At 38.5% G+C, this 22,658-nt stretch overlaps 1 protein-coding gene across 2 annotated transcripts in view; it reads right to left on the bottom strand.

Annotated features, from left to right (window-relative positions):
- Window positions 1-446: 446 nt before the first annotated feature.
- The window catches only part of TSPAN5 (tetraspanin 5), a 79,430-nt gene continuing 57,218 nt past the window's right edge, over window positions 447-22,658 (bottom strand). For both annotated transcript variants that reach the window (XM_042812116.1, XM_042812117.1), the window contains exons 2-8: window positions 20,967-21,017; window positions 11,768-11,914; window positions 9,939-10,109; window positions 7,886-8,011; window positions 3,367-3,414; window positions 3,127-3,243; window positions 447-2,598 (exon numbers count right to left, since the gene is read on the bottom strand). In XM_042812116.1, the coding sequence (XP_042668050.1) occupies window positions 2,533-2,598; window positions 3,127-3,243; window positions 3,367-3,414; window positions 7,886-8,011; window positions 9,939-10,109; window positions 11,768-11,914; window positions 20,967-21,017 (726 nt within the window). In that variant the 3' untranslated portion in view covers window positions 447-2,532. The remainder of the gene's footprint in view (window positions 2,599-3,126; window positions 3,244-3,366; window positions 3,415-7,885; window positions 8,012-9,938; window positions 10,110-11,767; window positions 11,915-20,966; window positions 21,018-22,658) is intronic.

Genomic DNA, 22,658 nt, shown 5'->3' with positions numbered 1-22,658 from the left:
CCTCAGATCATTTACCTTCCTATCAGTCTTACACTGCCAGTGCACATTCAGCAGACCGGAGCTCAGAAAGCAGCACAACAAGGCAAAAGGCCAATACAGAAAAACTGCAGAAATTCAAGTAGAAGAATGGAAGTTGTCTTCAGAAGCCCATAGCAGCAGAAGTACCATTCAAGATCAGTGGCAATAAGGAATGTTTCTGTAATAGAGACTTCTTTTTCTTCAAAGCAAAGTGCTGGGTCATATATCAAGGCTCTTGAATGAAGGAGTTATTTCCTGAACCAGACTTCTTTGATTTCTCCCCATACCATTTCATCAGTGCAGCATCAGAGGTGCTGGTGATCTATCTGTCCTGCTGCTATCAAGCAAAATGGTGTGTCCCTTTGTGGGAAACAAACACCAGTAACTCCTCAAGATGAGGAGTGACTAAGAAAAACATAACACTGTGGTGAGGTGGAACCAACTTTATTAAGGACAGTGAATTATAATTGCTTGCAAAGGCTTTAAAAAAAAAATAATAATAATAACTCTGAGTCATGGCTGGCCTTTCACAGCAGATACCAAAGGATATGGAGGCTGCCTGATTCAGAGACAGTCAGTGGGAGTTAACCAGAAGAGAATGAGGTAATACTGAAAGACAGAAGGACCAAAGGACTTTCTGTAGCATCTGTGGATCATCAGTGTGCCCAACACCAGTTTTAGAGGGGGGAGAAACACAGTTGACTAAAGCACAGAAAGGTAAAAATATGCAAGGGTACATATAATCATATGTTTAAGAGTCCTGGAACCAGTAAAGACCTTAATAGGCCACCAGAGCAGCTTCCTATCCATCCACCACAGCAGGGACACTTAGGAAACAATGCATTAACCTCTTCTACTCCATGTACTCCTCTGAAAAATCATCTCTTGCAAAGAGATGCTACACAAGTTTTTATCACTGTTTTACCAAAGCAGGAGCAAAGAGCTCATAGCTTTCAGAGCTTATTCTGCAGATACTGGAGAAGGTCATAAAAGGAGAGTAATTTGTACAAAGTACAATGGAACTATCCAAGTCATGGTCAGGTTTATAAATTCATTATTATTTTTCAAGAACAACAAATCAAACTTTAAGGTGGATGGAGTCTGATCTGAGCTTGATTTCAAATTTTGTCCATTTCAAGAGTATGTGCCTTGGCTGATCCTAATACACATTTCTATTTCAGAACTTTTATTCCATTGCTTCAAGATTATTTTGTTGTTGTTGCATTTTACGCAACAAAGGGAGACTTATCTTCATAGCAAGGATTTGTCCATTGAAAGTATTTATTCTGGTAAAAGCTGTTTTCTCCAAGTTGCAAAGAAATGGAATATGATCTTCCCTTAATCACATGCATTTACCAATAAATAAGTTTGAATTAGACTGTATTAAAACATACGCACAGATTTAAAGCACTGGAGTGTCACAGATTCTTACTCCACAGCTCATGCAAGTGAAAAGAATTGAAGGAAAAAAAAATTAAGAACAAAGCCTCAGAAAGGAACAGAACTAGAAATTATCTTAAAAGAAGTTTTGTACAAGTATATCAAAGCATAATATTAGTGAGATCCCTAAATATATTAGGTTACACTAAATTCCAGAGAAACAAAAGATTTAGCCATGTCAGATGCTTTCTTTTTCTTTTTTTTTTTTTAAGTTAATATATAATTCATTCTTTGAATAATAATATTCACTTGGACCCAATATCCACACTGCTTTCATACATTTATACAGTTATATCTCATTCTTGCCTTAAGAGGCTGATGTCCTAAGGTATGGCAGCAACTAAAGGCTCTACAACCCTTGTTTGACAAATATAAAACTCCTTCCCCTTCATACAAGGATAGAGAAAGGAAGAAAGATGTTGATAAAATTAGGCAGTTCTCCCTGTGAGCTTGCTCATTCCAACTTGAAAATACTACAGGGAGATGGCTGGAACCTTGTGTAAAAAAAAAAAAAAAAGAAAAAGATAACATTCCCTTGTCTTAAAAACAATTTCATTTACTGTACAATAGATGCATAGAAAGCCTGCAGCTACGTTTATCTGTGAAAATAAGAAGACTGTTCCTTTAGCGTGGTGAGGTGAGCGACCATCTCAGGAATACTTGGCAGCTACTAAGAGCTCATGGCATGAAGAATAAACAGTATATCCACAGATAACAATAATGCAACTCTGTCCCACTGAATACACCAATTTTTAAAAAGTGTCCACTTGTTACTCAGGATCAAGAATACAGTAGAGATTCACGGCTCAACAGCTTTCAAAATGGTGGTTTAAAGAAAAAAAAAAAAAAGAAAAAAATTGTCAGTGAGCAGCAGATTTTAAAGAGCCCACTCTTCTAACCCCCACCCCAAAGAAATATGAGTTCACTGCAATATCAGGAACTTAAACTTGAGACTATGTGGGAGAGAAGGCTTCCCTGTCACCCATGTCCATACAGCTTGGTGTCGGTGAGACACACTGGAGGTTTCAGAGGGTTTCGGTTGTCCAGTGTCTTGTTGTGGTTACTTCAGCAGTTTTACCAGCTGGCTCTGACAGCCTCAATGTCACTAACCAAATTCTGGGCTAAGCAAATCCCAAATATCTGGAAGAGACAACAGTTTATTTATTTGGAGCATTGGAAAACTCTTTTCACACAGGTAAACTCCTTCAGTTATACAAAACTTTGTTAGGAAAACAAGCAACAGAAAGCCATTAAGTTAACAGTAAGTGTTGGCAGAAGTACTGAAAGACTCCTGTAACCCTCATCTTTTTATAGCATTGCTGGGTTCCAGGAAATTGAATTGTTCTGTATTTGCTTCACAAATGCAACTGTAAAGGCATTCCATTGCTCATTTAAACACCATCAGAAACTGTAGATCTGAACGGGCTTAAAAATCTCTAGCCAATCTTTACTGACAAAGGAAAATCTTTACTGACAAAAATTAAGCACCTCTTAGCACACACAAAAAAGCCTCAAGCATTTTGCACACCTCACTAAATTCTACAGACCTTATATTTCTAGGTGAAACTTGTATTTCCAATTCTCATATTCAGTCCCTACCCAGCACCTGCATGTTTAATTTCTCTGCTATTCTTCTATGTAACTCATTACAAGGAACGCTGCACTTACCTGCAGTAATGCTATCCCGATGAATATACCAGCAACTATGGTAAGATTGTCCTGCAACCATTTCTCAAATTGAGGGACACAGCCTTTTGTGTAGATAACAATCTGCTGATCAACTTCCTGCCAGAGAAGAAGAAAAAAGAGGTTGTTACATTCAATTATCCCATCAGTAAAATAACCTGTTTTTGCCAGAGGGATTCAGATTCTTAGAACACATTAGAAGAAGAAAAAAAAAATGCTTACTGGTTTTTGCCTTGCATCATAGCCACACTGAGTATTAATAACATCTTCCTAGGAAAGAGAGACAAACAGGAGGCAAATGAGTGAAAAGAAATGTCTTCAAAGCATCCTGTCACAGTTCCCCAGAGCTGGTCCTGTATGTAGTAATACAATCACCTCAGTTTTGGTCTTCTTACTACTTTTTAAAAGATTCTTCTTCTCTCTTCCACTCAGTGCTGTCAATTATTAGCAACAAACAAAAACACAAGGTGAAGAATACTTTCAGCTTTCAAAGGAGCGCAGTGGGAAAATCATTTCCCACATTCCATATGCAATCAAAGCAAAAGGATTAAGATGCATCTGCTTGAAGCAAAAGAACTTTCCACTCAAAAAGTTTTGTCTGTTTACAAAAAATACAGTTAAAACTTTTCAGGGCTCAGTCATGAAGAGGTAACAAGGAGCGGTTCCATTTGCAGAAACTAAGCTCTTACAGGATGCATGTAGAAATATATATAGGTACCTAGTTCCTTTCCAAAGTAACAGAGGAAAAAGGAGAAATGGATAATGTTTACTAGTGCCCATTCTTTCTTATGGGATCTTGATACCAAAGGAGGAGTTTTCATCCTACTGACTGTGCTTCAGAACTCCTCAAGCACCTTCAGCAGGCTATGACAGAGTTTTCTTACTGAACAGGTGCTACCCAGTGGAAGCTGATGCTGACTGCAGGTATTTCAGGGCAATAAAGTGAAGCAACTACTTTGCTGCAACAACAGCAAAATATTAAGTTACTGGCTCATATAATAACAGTGAGCAGAATGAGCTGCTCAAGGAAGTCAGAAATATCAGCCAGTATTAGCTAGGTGTACTGAACATCACAATTTAATCAAATTGTGGGAAAGACAGATCAGCAAAGATAGATTTTAAATAACAGCCATACAGAAGAAATGTCCTTCTTAGCACTTAAACTCCTCCACCTCTTCAGGAAGTACATCAACAGGTATCAGTCCTGTCAGTTGCCCAAACTGAATTCCCTCATTGGACCTTTAGGATTTGAGCAATCTTTATTTTTTTTATTGAGATGAATGCTCCTGTTCCTAGCATATCAGAGAGCCAAGCAATTCACAAGCAGATAAGATTTCAAGAGAGGGTTTTTAAGCTTTCTTTCTCATGCTGAGTATCTACTTGCTTTATTACCAATGCCTTCTGTCTTTAAGTTCAGGATCTGATAACTGAAAGAAAGCATGAAGAATGAAATGGAAATATACCAACTTTTCTAGGCCTTGCCTGTAGAAAAACGTAGTTTAACAAGTTGAAATGTTGTACAAAGTGAAGTAAAGGAATCTAAATTTGTTTCAAAGGAGATTTGCTTTGGCTTAGCTTAGACTTATCGTTTTCTGATTTAAGCTAAACTAAATGCTACACCACAAGCAAATCCTGTTGAAGAAAGCATGCACATAACTTTCTGCATCAGTCCAACACAGCACTCAAATTCCAAAAGTCACAAATTTGCTTTCCCATGGAATAAATCTGTATATATCATTGCACACAATTAACCTGTCACAGCTTGGTTAAATTCATTACATGCATTAGGCAATTGTTATTTTAAAGGCAATTAAGTGTGTCACTTCTCTACAGGGAATAAGAACGAGACTTATCTTAAAGTTTCTGGTTACTGCATCACCCCCCAAAAAAAGGAATAACTATATACACAGACAGAAAATTTTAGCATAGATTATGTATTTATAGGATTACATGGTAGCACTGTCACTGGTTTGGTTTTATAACAACTGTATTTTTAAAACTGGGTTGTGATGCACTCTACGTGTGGGTAGGTAGGCAGACTGGTGAACATTATGGGGAAATCCTGAGCTTAAAGTAAGGCTTTAGCCTAATATGCTTTCCATTTTGTTACAATACTTTGTTAAAAGACACATAGATATTCACAAGGATTATTCAAACTAGTTTGAAGATGCATTCAACTGCAGAGGAACCAGAACGCAGCATCTGCAAATGGAGGGCTACGGAGGACAACAGCTGAAGCAACTAGATGCCAAAGGAGTAACTGCTTTGCATTAGCAAGGCAGGAAGCACCTGAGCTGCCTGCTGGCAACTCACCTGATTTTAGTTAGTGCTATGGACTCAGATATTCAAGGATCTAGAAGTCATTCCAGGTGGAAAATAACCACCTGAGCCACAGCTGACCTACCAGATAATACAAGCACTCACAGGCTGCTTCTTTTAAACTACAAAGTCAAATACATGCAGAGTTGCACATAATTTACACAGAATTGCAGTGGTTGGAAGGGACCTCAAGAGATCATCAACTCCAACTCCCCTACTAAAACAGGTACCCTAAAATGGGTCACAGAGGTAGGTGCCCAGACAGGTCTTGAATATCTCTACTGAAAGAGACTCCAAAACCTCTCTGGATAACCTGTTCCAGTGCTCCATTACTCATTCCATAAAGATATTCTAGCACATGTTAGTATGGAACTTTTTGTGTTCACATTTTAGGCCACTGCTCCTTGCCCTATCACTACGCATCACCAAGAGGAGCCTAACTGCACTCATTTGCCTCCCACCTCCCTTCAGATATTTATAAACATTAATCAGATTTCCCCCTCCCCCCCACTACCACCCACACATACATCTTCTTTTCCCCAGGCTACATAGATCCAGGTTATTCAGCCTTTCCTTACACTAGAAAATGCTCTAGACTCTTAATCGTCTTTGCAGCCCTTCGCTGGACTCCTGCTAGGAGGTCCCTGTCTTTTTTGAACTGGGGAACCCAGAACTGGACACAGTATTCTAAACGTGGTCTCAGGGCAGAGTAGATGGGGATGATCACCTCCCTTGACCTGCTGGCCACGCTCCTTTTAATGCGCCCCAGGACAGCACTGGCCTTCTTGGCCACAAATACACACTGCTGGCTCATGGCAAAGCTGTTGTCCACCAGAACACCCAGGTCTTTCTTCGCAGAGCTCCTCTCCAGCAGGTCATCCCCTAACCTGTACTGATATGCACGATTATTCCTCCTCAAGTGCAAGTCTCTACACTTGTACCTGTTAAACCTTATCAGGATCCCCCCTGCCTAACTCTCCAGCCTGTCCAGGTCTCATTGAATGGCAGTGCATCCTTCTGATGTGTCAGCCACTACATTCACCAAGATCTTTTCAAGATGATTGAGAGAAGTTCAGCAATAACTTTGCCAGCTCCCTCAGCACACAAGGGTGCATCCCCTCTGGATTCGTGTGAGTTGATTTTAGCTAGACGCTCTCTGACCAGATCCTCCTAGACCACCACGAAGTCTTCCTTTCCCCAGACTCTCTCTCTCTTACCTCCAGAGCCTGAGATTTCTGAGGGCTACTATTAAAGACTGTAGCAAAGAAGGCATTCAGAATCTCCACCTTCTCAGCATCCACTGTTACCAAGGTATCTGCCTCATTTAGTAGGGGACCCACATTTTCCTACTCTTCCTTTTACCGTTGACACACTTAAAAAACATTTTTAGTTAGCCTTTACCTCCTCTTCTGCAAGGTTTAACTCCAAGACGGCCTTAGCCTTCCACATCACATGCCAACAGGACCTGACAACATTCCTACATTCTTCCCAGGTGGACAGGCCCTCTTCCCACATCCCATGGACCTTCTTCTTTCCTTTTACTTTATCCATGAGTTCCTTACTCATCCACACAAACCTCTTGCCACCTTCCCTAGATCTCTTACTCTAAGGCATGCACCAATCTTGAGTTTGGAAGTAGTGATGTTAGCCATGTAACCCATCCTTATTCTAAGCTTCTCATCGTCAGTGAACTGCTTCCCTACACTCTTGATCGTGTCTGTACTATTAATATATAGCCCCAGCATCTTCTGCTTGATGTACCAGAACTATTTAAAAGGACATGAAAACGCATCAGAAGAGCTGCTCCTTCAAACAACGTTTGACCCTTCAAGTTTGATCTTAGGTAACTGCAGGACAAGCTAATTTTAAAAGAAGACAAAGAGCACAAAAATTTCTGTGGCTGTCTAAAGACTGTAACAAAAACATACACCAGTTCTTCAAAACACAGGCTGTCACTTACTACACCTAACACAAACCAGGCCAATATGACTACAGCCTCTGGACACTCCATTAAATAATGAGCAATACCTGCTTTAGAGTGTCTGATCTTACAGTTATTCTTTAAGGCAGCAAATGAAGTATCCTGATGATAATCAATTAAAAGCTCACATCCTTCAACTCATTATGGACTTCTGCTTTTTATACTTGCAAAGATTAACATGTACATTCAGCCGAAATTGTGCTCCTCTCATTCTAATGAAAAACAGCAAACATGAAAAGCATACAGTGAAGTCTTAAGTTAGTTCTGGATTTTTGCTGGTAGAGTTTAGTAGTTATGCTGTGCTTCAAATTAAAAAAAAAAAAAAAAAAAAAAAAATTAAAAATGGTAGAAAAGTTAAGATCATGCATGACTTCCAGAAAAATCTCATACAATCATTTGAAATTGAACAACAGACCCCTCTTACTCTCTTGACTGACTTACGGCAGGGTCTTTAGTGCAGCAAGAGAATGGCACACCACAGCGCTCTCGACTTGCATTGGAATCTGTGCAATTGAAGTAAATATTGAGGTTCCAGTCATCAGCTCCAAAAGCCCCGCAGCACTGCCACTAGAACACAGAAAAGAGAGCTTTTTGTCTTTCAGTATCAACAAATCTCAGCATTAAAGCATGCATAATTACTGCTGGTTTCTTTTTAGTTTTCCATAAAGAGTCCAAGATTCCTTCATTTAATTGGACATAATTTAATTTTTAAAGACCACTCCAAACTACTAAGTTATTCTAAAATTACCATGGGATTACAGTTCTGTTCACACCCTGCAATGCTATTCTTTGGAAAGAAAATTACAGAGCAAACTGACATCCTAAAGCCACAGAGTTGCACAGTTCTAGAAGCTCACACCCCAGGGACAGCATATGAAGTGTGATATTCTGCCCCGTCTAGTGTGCCATGAGCTCTTAACAGACCTGATGAGCAGTAAGTGCTGCACTGGTGTAGCTACTCCATTTGCCAGTTTGAAGGAATCTTTGCTAGGCTGTATACTAGTCAGTATTAATTCAGCATTTACTGCACATCACAGTAACCCTTAACTGAAGGAAACCAGAATCCTTCAGAAAGTAAATAGTCTAGATGTTACACTTGGTCTCTGGTAAAAAAAAAATGCCAAACCTGAAAAGAACAGACTAGACTTCAGCGGACCACTGATTATTTACAGCACTCCAGAATCTAGCCCAAGGAACCCATCTATGCCAACTAAAAACATACTAATAATAAATAAATAAATAAATAAAACTAAGCACATTTTAAAGTGTTGGGAATGGCAATTCTCTCCCTCTGGATGTAAATACAGTTCCATCTGCATTAAAAGAAATAGGCTGTCTTCAAGCCTCATCTCTCCTAGCTGAAAAAGTGACTTGCTGGCCAGACTCATGCTGCTCTGACTTAACTGTCAAGATTGCTAATCCAGTTACCTAGTGCCAGTCTACTCCAAAACTGGATTATAGCCTTTTGGTTATGTACATATGCCCCACTGCTTTCAGATCTCTGGCCTTCTTCAAACTGGAAAAGATTCAAATGAGCACAAGGATCCACATTCTGTTACTCACATTTTACCCCAAGGCATATAGAAGCAAACCAAACACTGAATAACTGTATTTGCAGAATATGTAAAAATGAAGAGACATAACGATTTCAACGAACACTTAGTGATGCAACTATGCAGGGCCAAATTCAATGTGAAGTTCATAACATAGACCAGAAGAGAGTCTTGGAGCAAGAATGTACTGGCAAAATGGCTTCTGTGTGAAATTCAGTGCAAGACTCCTTTACACACTGGCAAATTTGACCTTAGAATCTGCACAAGCACGTGCATCTGACTTCACTCTTCCTGTCCCTTCAGGTGCTGCTGGAGTGTCTTTTAGAGATTTATAAGTATTTTTGGAATTGCCCACTTCATTAAGCTACATACATTGAATCTTTTTGAGATAGAACATTGCAGTCTCAACAAGCCCCCACATCTCTGTCACTCAGCAGAGTGGCGTAGCACTTCTAATGTTGCTAAAACATCACCAACATTCAATTCATAACAGAATAAGTTTCCATCAAGCTTTAAAAAATTGAGGGTTTTGTTTTTGTTTTTAAACAGAAGTGACAGTTCCTACAATAAGATATTTTGAAAGCAATCCCCACTCTTCACCCCCCCACCCCTCCAAAGTATCTTTATAAACACTTACAAATATGCTCCAATAATCTGAACACAAAACTCTTACGGTACCTAGTCAATTTGACACACTTATCTTTAAAAGCCTTCATGAATAAATCACCCCAACTCTCCACTGTAATTGTTTTGCTGAATAAAACAACAAGAAATAAGCCACTTTTCATAGGTACTGTGTGTTTGCAGAAGGTCTGTGAATATTACAAGAATTACATTCTAGTATATTTTTGTTAATCCTTGAAGAAACCAAACAGGAACTAACAAACAGAGAAGGTATTTCATTAAATCAAGCATTAAAAATTAAACATAGTCCTACTTACATATTCCTGCGTAAAGTCTATGAGGTTTTGCAAATCAATGTCATCTCGGTATGCTCTGATGTTGTTGTTTATAAAGAAATACAGCTGGTCCTTGATCCAGTCTTTGAAAACAAATGCTAGAATACCAGCAGTGAGTTCCAAGAAGAAAATAATTCCAAGAAACACAGAAAACTATGAAGAAAAAGGAAAACATTAAAATCATTTTACTGTTTTGCCAAAAATGTATTTTTCAAGGCTCGCAATTATGTGTGCTGGTAAAGCTTTGTCTGTTCCAGAGCAAACTCAACCTATTCACACAGACAAAAAAATTAAAATTAAAAATTCGGGGTTTTTTTCATTAGAGCTGAAGTACAATACTCTCAATTTTATTCTAACAAACAATAAAAATGTCAGTGAACACAAGCACCTAAAGCAGGACATTTCACTGGAATTTCCAAAGAAGCTCAAATTGTTTACTCTAAATTTCAACATTACTGCCTGGCCAACTGCCAGGCTCTTTGAAAACTCTTGTAAAATTCCTGTGTAGGCACCCCCACTTTCAAAGGTACTGAACAACAAATAGGACAAATTAAATGCTGTCTAAGTGACCTTCTCTTCAGACATCCTCATTGGTAAAACTTTGCTTAAGTGGGTAAGGCAAAAATTCTAACAACAGAAATTAATTAATGACTGAGTCAGAGAGGAATGTCTATGGAATGACTCATATCCACACTAAAACCAAACGAGGCTGTGATGATTAATGCAAATGCAATGGATGCCAAAGGCATTAGCAACTATCTGCCACTTTCTCTAAGCATCTCCATTGAGTCTACAGTGTTTTAACACACGCTGGGGTCCTCGTATACTGGAATTCCATCTCTTTTGCAACTGTGCCTTTAAGTCTCACTTTAATATGCTCTCTGTGTTTGCTCAGATGCATTTTTAATTTTTCTGTCAGCTGCTGTATAGGAAGCTATTTCTGGTAAAGCAGATGGGTACGTTTTAGAGGAGAGAAAGAAAGAAAGAAGAGAAAAAACCCAAAATTTACAAGTTTGTTTTTGTTTTTTTTTTTTTTTTAATTTAATAGAGGTAAGAAGAGAGTAAGCTAGAACTATATCTTGAGCTGCTTCATAAACAGCTCAGTAACTGTCAACTTCCTCCTGCAATACAATGTGTCAGTGAGAGCCAAATAAGTGAACTGAAGGCTGATTTTTCCACTGGAAACCTTTTTGAACGTATACTAAAGTTAACGGTTATAAAGACAAATAGTATCCTGGCTAAGCACAACTCTGGAAGGTGTGACAGGAGAGGAAAATATCTTGATTTTATTCTGAATCTTTAATTTACATATGGCAATAAGGTCTTTTTAGCTACACGGTACAGAACCGAGTCTTATCACAGCAAGCAATGCCTTCCTAGCAGTTCTATCTCTTGTGTACCATGAGGGAAACTTGTACAGCAAAAATCAGATGGTTCACATTCAATAGCTTATTATACATTCCTCCTAATACACAGGCAAGCTGATCATTGATTCTAAGTTCAATTCAGGCTCTTAGTGACGCAAGTCAAAACGTTAGACTATACCCATATGAAAAGCAGTAGTTCCACGTTATGATTCTTACTATCAACAGCTTTAAACATAAAAAAAAAAAAAAAACAAAAACAAAAAACCAATAGTAAGCAGCAGAGATTGAGATCTATAAAGCAAATCAAGAGATTCAAAGAACAGTATTCACATCAGTAACACCTTCTGCTCCCCAAAAGGCCTTTTATTATCTTTACACGGTTAAGCAGGAATACCAAACATGACTTTCCCCATGTAACCACTGAATGCCACAGTTGCTACTCACAAATTTGAGAAGAAAGGTATTTTCTCGCAAAGCTCCAATGCATCCTGCAAATCCCAAAATGAACATAACTCCTCCTACCACTAGGAAGAGCCAAACTGGATCAAAGCCACCCAGGTCAGTGATGGAAGAGATGTTGGACAGCACTCCCTAGGGAAGAAACAACACCAGGAGTTAACACATATGGTCAACCTTTCTGCTGTGAACATTCAGCTTGCATTTTTCTTTTTAAAAAGATAGAGGTTTAAAGCAAACAAATGTTCCTCAGCACAACAAGAAAACAAAATCTTTTCATTTTGCTTTCAAACAGAGAGAAAAAAAGGTGATTATGATCAGTATTTCTAAATCAACGCATGGGAAGAGCAAAAGAGCATTCTTCTAGAGTTCTCTACAAAAAGTCAGATTTAGACATTAGAATAAAATTGAACTTAATTTTATTACCCATGGTGAGATGCATTTTGAGTATCGTATATGTTGTTCATATAAGCACAAACTTACAAGCGTTATGACAGAAAAAGTGGTCAATAGCAAGAAAACCTCTTCAGTTTAGACCTGGTATTTTCAACAACTGACAGAAATTAGAACTGAGCTTCCCAGTTAAATGCAGTATTTTGCAACCAATTTTATGTTATATTTTGACAATTCAGATACCAGGCTGATTAAAACTTCAGTCACCTATATGACAAAACCTCATTAAGTAAGAAAAGCATGGCTACTGTCTCACCAGTTAACAAAAAGAAGCATTGAAATTGTGTCTTCTTAGTAGGACAGAAAGCCATTTAAAACCCGTCTGAGGAGATGGTATGTATCAGCTTGGGTTAGATTTATCACACGGTAAACTACACACGCTGTATTTTAGATACAACAGTCAGCAGAGCCCACTTATGACGCCATTAATTCCTAAGATACAGAGCTTGGGTTGTCATGCCAGGAGTCTTGAGAACCTACTTTATTGATCTGAACACATTTTAGCCAGAGTTTGGCTGATGTTGAACATATGGGCCATATCAAGGAGCAAATACAAAGTCTTCCTTATTCCAGTGAGATTGCAGAGGAACGGTTACAATTCCACAAAGCCTTCTGGCAGCAAAAAAGCTGAAGTACCACTGCTTCATTCCTTCATTTATCTTTAGTGTCACAGGTCAATACAAAGCACACTGCTGCAGTGGACATTTCTGCACGTGTTCCTTCAAAGAAGCCTGAATGCAGGCTGAGTGTTCTGGACTACTGCTTTCCCTACTAACTCCTGAGTTAACTATGGCTTGAAAAGCAACTATAGATGTTCTGCTCTACAGCTTCTTGTTTGCAGATCTACTCTCAAGTTTTTCATCCTTTTACTTGTTCCTGCTCATATCCACTTTGCTTCTTTTGCTCCCAGAACAGCAATAGTTTTAAACAATTTTATCATAGCATCATTTCAAAAAGTTGTTAGTAACTGTTAACAAGTAACTCTTCATAATTGTAACTTTGGATCCTTGATTTTGTTTTTTAATACTCAATTTGGGCCACCCATAGCACATAAATAGTCACGCACCCAGTATCTCTAATACAGCACATCAGTCTGCAATCACTTCCATTATTTCCTCCACACAAAACTGACACTGAATAAACTGGAAATGAAGACAGTCCGTAATACTTTTTATTTCTGAATGACAGACTGGATAAAATAGGTGCCTGAATTCTCCAATGCACACAGCGAGGAGCCTTGGAAGAGACCAGAAAACATAAGAAAACAACAAAAAACAGAATGCCATCTAACTCTAACTTACAAATAATGAACAAGAATGAGTTAACATTCTCAGACTAGATTTTCCTCCTACTAGAGAAGGCAATCCCCCCAACAGAGGGATGAAAAAAATATATTCACTGCTTTCCTCCTACAGCACATACAGTACTAGACATTGTCATTCATTACAAAGGCAAGAATAGATGTGATGCATAATATAACACAATGCTGCTCAGAACCAGTATTGCTGTCAAACCAGACCAGTTGGTATGCCTCCTTTTCTAAGTAATCAGTGATGAGATGGTACAAGTCAGACTGAATTGAACACTTAAATCGATTTGTACAGAAGTTTTCCACCACTGTTTCTTGATTACATGAGCCATGAAAAAAGAAATCGAAGGATACAACTTTCTGGCTAAGAATAACAATAAGCAGCATAACCTAACACACAAACCTCTGAAAAAGGCACTGCTTTGGACGTACACAAGTCAGGAAACACAAGCTCTACCTCAAGGAAAAGGTCTGCCGTAATGACTTCCAATCATGTTTGGAAATCCTTTCTATGTTTTCCCCCATGAGAACAAGTTACGCCTTAAGCAAAAACTACTCCTAATTTCTTTGAATATTAGCTCATATTTTTTCATTAATGCACTATAGCAAAGGATAAAAACAATCATTGGAAAAAGGACATTCCCTACTGCAATTATTTTCCTTCCAAAAAAAAAAAAAATCCAGAAGGATAAATGGTCATTTAAGTCTCTCTTCGTAAGACAGTTTGGTCTTACTTTTGAAAGAAAAGAAAAAAACAGTCTAATCAAGTTATTTTCCTTTTGAAAGTAGTAAAATTCAAATCAAAGACAAAATCCAAGTGTAATTCAGTTAACACCTCTAGACCCTGCTCTTTGAGAAGCTAGTCTTTATACAAATAAGTGTTAATAAGAAGAAATACACAACTTCATACTTTCATTACACCTAATGACAACAAAATTCAGCAAATTGGTTGTATTTCTATTCCCTTCCTGATCATGCCATTTCCCAATTTACTTGATTTTAGCACTGGCCACAAGCTGGCTTGTCACTCAGCAAAAGTCACTCACATCTAAGCAGAGTTCTCCTCCAGATTCTGATTGCTCAGTACAGCTGTGATCTGACATGTACTGAAGTAAAACAATACAGGCTTTATCTGCCATTGTTCGCTACCCTTGGAGAGCACCTTTATATGCATCTTTTGCTAGTCCACATATGACAATCATAAACCAAGCCTGGGTAAACTCCAAGTAATACATCCTGACAGCACAAAGCATACTGTGTAATTCTCATTTGCTTTGTGTGCTGTCTGCATACGAATCCTAACATCAGTATTCTGGAGACACGTCAGAATAAGCAGTCTTGTGAGTGGCTTTGGCAATAAAACCATTGCTAGCAAGAGGAATGACAAACACAGACAACGTTGTGTGCTTACACCTAGAGATGCACAGAGATAGTGCTTTATTCTGGGGAACACACATAAGTCTCACAATTGCCAATTCTGTCTTCATCCCATCTTCAGCCAAAAGCAGAAAGAAATGTGTATGGAGCTGACTGAGCAGAGGAAGAGGAATCCTGCAAGATAACACTGCTTATTCCAGCGACACTCTGAATCCTCAGGGCTACCTGAGGTGCGTGTGGCGATTGTTCACCAGCTCATCTCTTCAAGGGCTGAAAAGCCTAAACACATCACTGTAAATCTTTTAAAGATGGGCTCTCTCCAAATGAAAAGAAATTTTTCTCAGCAACACTACTGCAGAAGTCCAATCTTTACCACAACACAGTTGCAAGTACTATCAATATTCTGGCATTTAACAGGAAGAAAAACTTCTTTTTTTCTTAAATCTATATTCACACTTCAGAAGTATGGTAATGTTTCTGGGGTGCACACACAGCACTTCTTTGGTAGTTCAGACATATGCCTAATCTTTACTTGACAGTAAACGCTTTGTGCAGAGCCACACATGCTAATACTCTTCTTCTCCCAGTGGCACCAATCCAGGGGCTCTACTGCAGTCCCACAAGGAGAGCCAGCAGTGCTGTCTGGATGAGCTCCAGCTCATCTGCTTGCTCTGTTCCCCCACCCTCAACTGCCTGCTGTACATTTGAATGTTGAGGTTCTTAATCTTTTCATCCCCTGCAAGTCACTTTTTGTTCACAGTTATAAAGAAGCAAAACCATCCATAAATGAACTACAATCAATAATGGTGGTTACAAAAAAGTTGCTTTATTTGTGAAGTGTATCTGATTTTGGCCACTAGGATAGAATGACACAGCCATACAACTGGAAAGACTGACATATTTCTAAACCACCCCACATTCATGAGATAAGTCAAGTGAAACAGCAGGATCTGTTCCTTTCTCCAATGAAGGAGTGGTGGAGAAGCATTGGCAGTGACTTCTGCCACACCAACAAATACCAGATCACCAAACCAGGCCCATGAGAAGCTCCTAAAAAAAAAAAAAAAAAAAAAAAAAAAAAATGGCCAGAGCTGTGCACCCTACACGCTAGATTTCATGCATAGCTCAAGGCAAAGGAAAAATACTGATCTTGAAGACAATTTCTTGATAAGGCCTCTCCCAGTATTATAGCTGTACTGTTGCTTGCTTTTATCCAATCAAAAAAGATGAAGGAAGCAACATTTACTTCCACAAGGATTTCTCCATCCTATACAGAGATTACTAGGACCACTTACACCACTTCCCAAAGCCAGACCTCTAACTCCTGCTCTAACCTTTGATATTTGATACATATCTATATTATCTATATTTGCATCTCAGTTCATGTAAAAGGACTCCCCATAAGCCATGCTTCAGTCCATATGAAAGTCTCAGACCACAGAAAATAGAATACTGACAAATGAAGACATGGCTCCATAATATACAACTTGTGCTCAGACAGTAGGAGACATTCAGTCCATGGGATCACCTAGAATTAGCCTGAAGAAAACAGCAGCACACTCAGCAGTCCCCATGACAAACAATATCCCAGTGGGCCACAAAAAGAAGAAATCAACACAAGTAGGATGGGAGAACTCAAGAGGAAATGCACAAAAATATTTAAGATAAAATATTTAAGGAAAAAAGCCACTAAACATTTCTGCTGCAGAAGCACATTTCCAGGATGAAGAAGAAAGTGGTCAGAAAAAAAGTTCAGCAATACAAGACCTTCAGACACATTTCTTCTCTGCAGCCTAAGAATTAACCTTTCCACAAGCCTGTCTCCAGGACTTAGAAATGCTGGCAAACAGAAACACACAGAAGTGATTTCCAAATGTATTATTTTAAAATGGAAAAAAAAATCTACTTCCACAAGCTTTTTGCAGTTTCTCCACGCTATGCATCTGAGCAAGCATGAAGAACAGAACATTGGTCATCGAAATATGCCCAATTAATTCCACTCCAGCATTTAGTCTCTGCAGTTCAGAAACTGGATGAGCAGTGTTTACAGAACTCACCTCCTTGATTTTTGTTGGTTTTGTATTTCCCACAGCAAACAGTAATAGCAGGAAATCTTTCATTTCCAAGGTTCTAGTGAAGTAGACTAGCCTAACTTCCTTACTGCAGCAAAGTAGAGTTCAACACATGAATAACTGTTAGAAATACACATAAAAACAGTTTTTTCCATTTTTCAGGATTAATGGTTACAGGGTGTTGGAACACTTCTAAAAATTATTTTAAAACATCTTTAGAAAATGAATCTGTATGTACTGAAATCTAAACTTAAATGTACCAGCGAGATCTAATTGACATGAAAAAGTCAAGTTTAAAACTTGAGATCCAGACCAAGAGCTCCTACACACAAACAGCACTGTGCAGGCACACAGACATACCATATTGTTATTCCAAAATGTGGAAGTTGGCTTCTGAGCTGGAATATCTTCTAGTTATGCTGATTTAATAAGAAAAACTTTGAAGCTAAACTTATGCGTGCAACCAGCCTTTTCCACTTCTCCCACTTCATTTCAGTCAACCTTGGAAGTAAATTAAGGCTGATCAACAAATTTTGTGAGTATCTAAACATTTTTTTCCATTTCCATTTTAGAATCTCTGCTTTTACAACCTATACCTATTACCTAATGCAGATTCCAAAACCTAAGTACTTGCTTCCTAAAAGCTCCCACTCTACAGTCCCCAAAAGCCTCTGAGAACATAAAAGCAATTCATCATTCATTCTCACTGCACTTACATGTAAATCTCCTGCAGGTAGTGAGAGAACCACAAAGTTTGTTTTCCTAAGTACCTACTGGCATCATACCATGAACACTCTCAATGAGCCTTAAGACCACATTATTTAATATTCACAACCAAGGAGGGAAGTACACATTTTGTACAGGGTGAATTTGTTTGTAAAAGGCAACAGAAAAGATTGCTTGAAGTGGTCTAAAAAATTAGTGAAATATAACGACCGTGTATTTTTTCCTGCTGCTGAGCAAACACTGTAAGTTGCTTGGACTTAGAGTAGCCTTTTTATATGCTAACAAGCCAGGAGGAGGAGGAAGAGGTGGGTGTCAGCTGCTCAGTGGATGAACTTTTTTTTCCTCAAACAGTACTATACCAAGTCTAGTGAGCCTGAAAACACTGAGAGATTGTGAGCTATATAGTGCATCTATGGTATAGAAAGCTTTATTCATCCCTCAAGTTTATTGCCCCCACCTCCAGTTCTCTTTCTGAGTCCACGATTCAGAATGCTAATTGCTCAGATTTTGTTCAGGCCTGGCTGGCTGGCTGTCAAGCCAATTCTACTGCCTGGTTGACAAATGAGCTCTTTTGCCTCCCTGCAAAGGAAGGTCATGAGACTGTGTGCTTTTTTCTTTACTTTCTTTTTTTCCTCTTCAGTTTAAAGTCTAAAGAGAATTCAAACCAATCTAGCAAAAAAGAGAAACCAGCCACTAAATCAACTAATCTATCACAGTCTCACCTGGCAGCAAACAGGCTTCCTATAAAATGTGGATTACTTCATTATATCCTGTATTTTTAACATGGCTTTGTACACTATTTTTCTGTGATGCAGCAGAACTACATACAAGTCAACAACCAGGACAAAGAACAACAAAGCTAGATGTAAATCCTTCTGAAGACCTAATCTGGCAAAAACATGGTAAGTTTATGTTTACATATTATACAATAGTACTATTAAGTTCAGTACTGTCAATGAACTAAATCTTTGGGACAGCAGCAGTCTTCACAGCATAACAGAACGTTCAAACAAAAAAACAGTTGAAAGAGTTGAGGCCCTGGTATAGAGCACCACTGACAAGAGCATGGCTCCATTTTTCTCCCAACACCTTCTGGGAGACAGATTCCCCATCACCTGAGCCTTCTCAAGTCTGAACAGGCCCAGCTCACTCAACCTTTCCTTGTAGGAAAGGTTCCTTATCTTCATGGCCCTTTGTTGGGCACTTACTAATATGTCCACATCTCTTGCTTACTGAGGGGCCCACAACTCAACCCAACACTCCAGCTGAAGCCTCACCAGTGCTGACCAAAGGGAAAGGATCCCATCCCTCCACTTGCTGGCAACCCTTTGCCCAATGCAGTCCAGAACATCATTGGCTAGAACTGCCTCTGCAGCACAGGCATGCAGCTGGCTTCTGTTCAATCTGCAGTCCACAGGTCCTTTTCTGCAGAGCTGCTTTCCTGTCTTGCAGTGTTGCATTACAACAGACCATGATGCAAACTGATATGCACATCAGCCACATCAATCAAGTTACAGATCTCCCAAGTGTTTGGCTTCACCTGCTCATTTGTCAGCTCCAGATTGCAAGCTGCAGCAAGAACAACTCTGTATGGGATGTAGCTGATCCACCCCTCCAGTTGCATGGGCACTACAATTACCTGGCACTTGATCCTAAGTCAAGTCCTGGCCATTTTCTGTCCCCAGGAAATGCTTAACATGACATGACAATAGATATATAGACCTTGAGTAAAAATATGATTTTTTTATGATATTTACTATTATGAATCGAAAGGTGGGGGTGGTTTCACATACAGACAATAATAAAAAAAAAAAAAAAAAAAAAAAAAAAAACCAAAAACCAGCAACCTTTCTGTTAGAACAACCTCTGGCTGCAGGGGCAGCGTATTTCAGATTTCAGAAACTATAAAAGCTCTTTTCCCTTTACCTGCTCATTTATTCCAAATAGGAATAATCTGTATTACCACAGTAATTATACAAAAAAAATGTTCAGAACTTTTCTGGTAAGCTACTGTGAAATATATTACTTCTCTGAGGCTTAGACACAGGCATCATAAGCTCCATGAGTATGCTCAGATAACTCAGTTAAACATGTTTGTACATTTCTGCTGAATGACAGCACCACTTTCCAAACCTATTCAAGGTTTCCAACATGAGCATCATATGGTAGGTAAATATATGGGTAACACACTTAAATACAGGCTTTTACGTACAAACATGTATATGGTGTGAGATAGTTAACACTCTATTACAAGCTGAGAGCTAGTTTTTGCATAGAGCAATTAGCATTTAAGTCAATAACTCACTTCCAAATCAGCAAAATTTGTCCTAAATTTAAGTGGCAAAACTCCAGTGTTTCCAATGTGGTTTTTCTCTGCTGCAAGTGCCAGTTATTATGCCTGAAGTAAATATTAGCTTAAAACACTAACTTAGTGTTTTCAATCAAAAAAGAAAAACATCACTTAACTATATCATAGCACCAATGTTATCATCCAGGGTTGGATTTTGGTTTGTTGTTGGTTTTTTTTTCTTCATTTTTAAACAAACAAGGAAATTCTGGCTTTAATTTTAGCAGTTGTATTTCAGTAACCCAATACATACTGACTTCTTTTGTATGTTATGCTTTGATACTTTATCTTCTTTCTTACTTCTGTAGTGAGCAAACTAAAAATCAGGCTTTGGTTCACAAGTGAATTCTCTCTCTCCACCTTTTCCTTCCTTTATTCTTATTTCCCAATTGACTTTACAGTCTCAAAACAGAAAGATTTCCAGTGTACAAACTTATATTCTGCATAAGAAAAAAAACTAAAATTTATCTTCTTTGCCTCAGATTTCATTTGGTTTCCTTAAGAGAAGCAGCAAGAAGCACGCTACGCACAGACAAAGCTGAGAAGGCTCACTTTCAAGAAGTTGCCTTCTGAGACACATACGCTACCTCTCATTCCTAGGGACACACTGCCAACACTGCCTGCAGTAGAGCATTCTATTATCTGTGCTGCTGTTTGAGCATGTACGGATTGAAATGGTTATTTTATGTGCAAGTGTCAGCCATGATTCCTTGCCAAAGTATTCTTGGGAAAAATGCCTCAGATCTTCCCCTAGGAGAACCTAGCCAAGGTTGTGTTTTCTTTTTTTGACAGAGAAGCTTGATTTTGTTTCAGAAGAAACTGTGTGGACACACTAATGTGCAGCATACTGCTATTCCAATATTTCATCAGAAAGAAAAATGTTTGGTGCTATATTCAACTTACCTTTTCATTCCATGCCCACAATCCAATCCCAAGAAATGCTATGCCAAGGAACTAAAGAGAAAAAGAAAAGAAAAATATCAGATTAGAAACTACAAATTTAAAGATTAATTTACTTGTAAACATACATATTACCTCAACCCCTGTATTGGATAATCAATTTTATCACGACTTTGGGGGCTTCCTAAGAGTTTTAAAACATGAATAGTTGTGTTTTCTTTATTTTACAACTCAACCACTAGAACTGGAGGACTCCGCATACTGCACAGTGATATTTCATGCAGAAACAGTAGACACAACAAACATCACTTTCTCAGCATCATGCAAGTAAGACTTCTTGAACTTGACTGTGAAGTTTGGTTTGGGGGTAGTCTGTCAAGTAAAAAATTATTTTCTCATTGCATTATCCATCACCTGTGAGAACAACTGTTGTCAAACCTCTTACAGATGACACACATTAAGAGAAAAGGGTTAAAAGAAAGCCCTCAACACACTTACACTATCAGTTAAAGCAATGTTACCCACAAACACAGAAAACTGTTAAATGACACAAAAAAATGCCCTTCCTCCACCAAGCACACTCGAAAAAGTTTATCTTCCCAAACAACGGAAAAGGAAACAGCTTTTAGGGTTTTGTACATCCTTGTATTTTCTATTGCACTGAATAATTCAAGTGCATCATTCCCCTCTCAACACTACTGGATTTCCATACAAAACCCACATTAAGAATCTCTGAAACAAGCAGAAAAGGCAGACTCCATCTCCTGACATCACCACTGTATATTTGACATGATACAGTACCGTCATACAGAATGCTTAAAACAAATGTATTCTGGGTGTCCAAGCACGTTTCTAAACATTCACCTGTCCAACTTTAATCCTTGGTTTTAAAACTTACGTACTGGCTATAAATAAAGTTATACACACTCTAATTTCAGGACACGTAACAGAATATTGCTCAAACATCAAACTCGTATTTTCTTGTGGTTTCCACACAGTGAGGTGCACAGACTTATTTTGGCATGTAGCACATTTTCTCTTAATATCTGCATAAACAGTCAAGTATCCTAATGATTTTTTTCTTTTGCAAAACAGGACAGAAGTGTTTTTCTTTGTCTAGAAGTGGGAGGAAGTGCAAGTATCAACTTCTTTCCCAGAAGTGATTTCAACAACTTCAAAGCAAGGCTCCCACTTATATACACTTAGATGGCAATTTCAGCCTCCACACACCAAGAATTTCTATAAAGGATAATTCAAAAGGGATTATACTCATTGTAATACCCTGAAGTTCCCAAATACCTCTCACATATGAGATACTCTGCAAATGTACACTGCCTGCCGAGCAAAGAAGACACTGCCAGCTCACCCAGAAGCACATCTATGCTACTCTCCTTTTTTGATTTGAAGAGTCATGCTTCCGAATTTAAGGAGTACTATAAGCCAGCATTCCTCACAGGAAACTGTCACAAGCTTGGCTATATTAAACACATGATAAATGGAAAAATTTCTTGAGTAGAAAAACAGAACTGCTGGTCAAGAAAGTCTGCTATTTCAACAGCCTTAATTGTCTATAACACATAAGAGATGGATTTGAAAGTATAGCCTCCTGTGACAAACCACATAAGCAAGAAAAGGTTATTTTACCTGTACCAAGAATACCTTATGGTTGGACAGCTTGCCAGAAATATGTAATCC

The sequence above is a fragment of the Centrocercus urophasianus genome, unplaced genomic scaffold (assembly GCF_019232065.1).
Source record: "Centrocercus urophasianus isolate 14NV4802_14NV808 unplaced genomic scaffold, USGS_Curo_1.0 seq_13, whole genome shotgun sequence".
NCBI lineage: Eukaryota > Metazoa > Chordata > Aves > Galliformes > Phasianidae > Centrocercus > Centrocercus urophasianus.
Note: the sequence above shows the minus strand (reverse complement) of the source record. Positions and strands in the feature narration are given on the sequence as shown.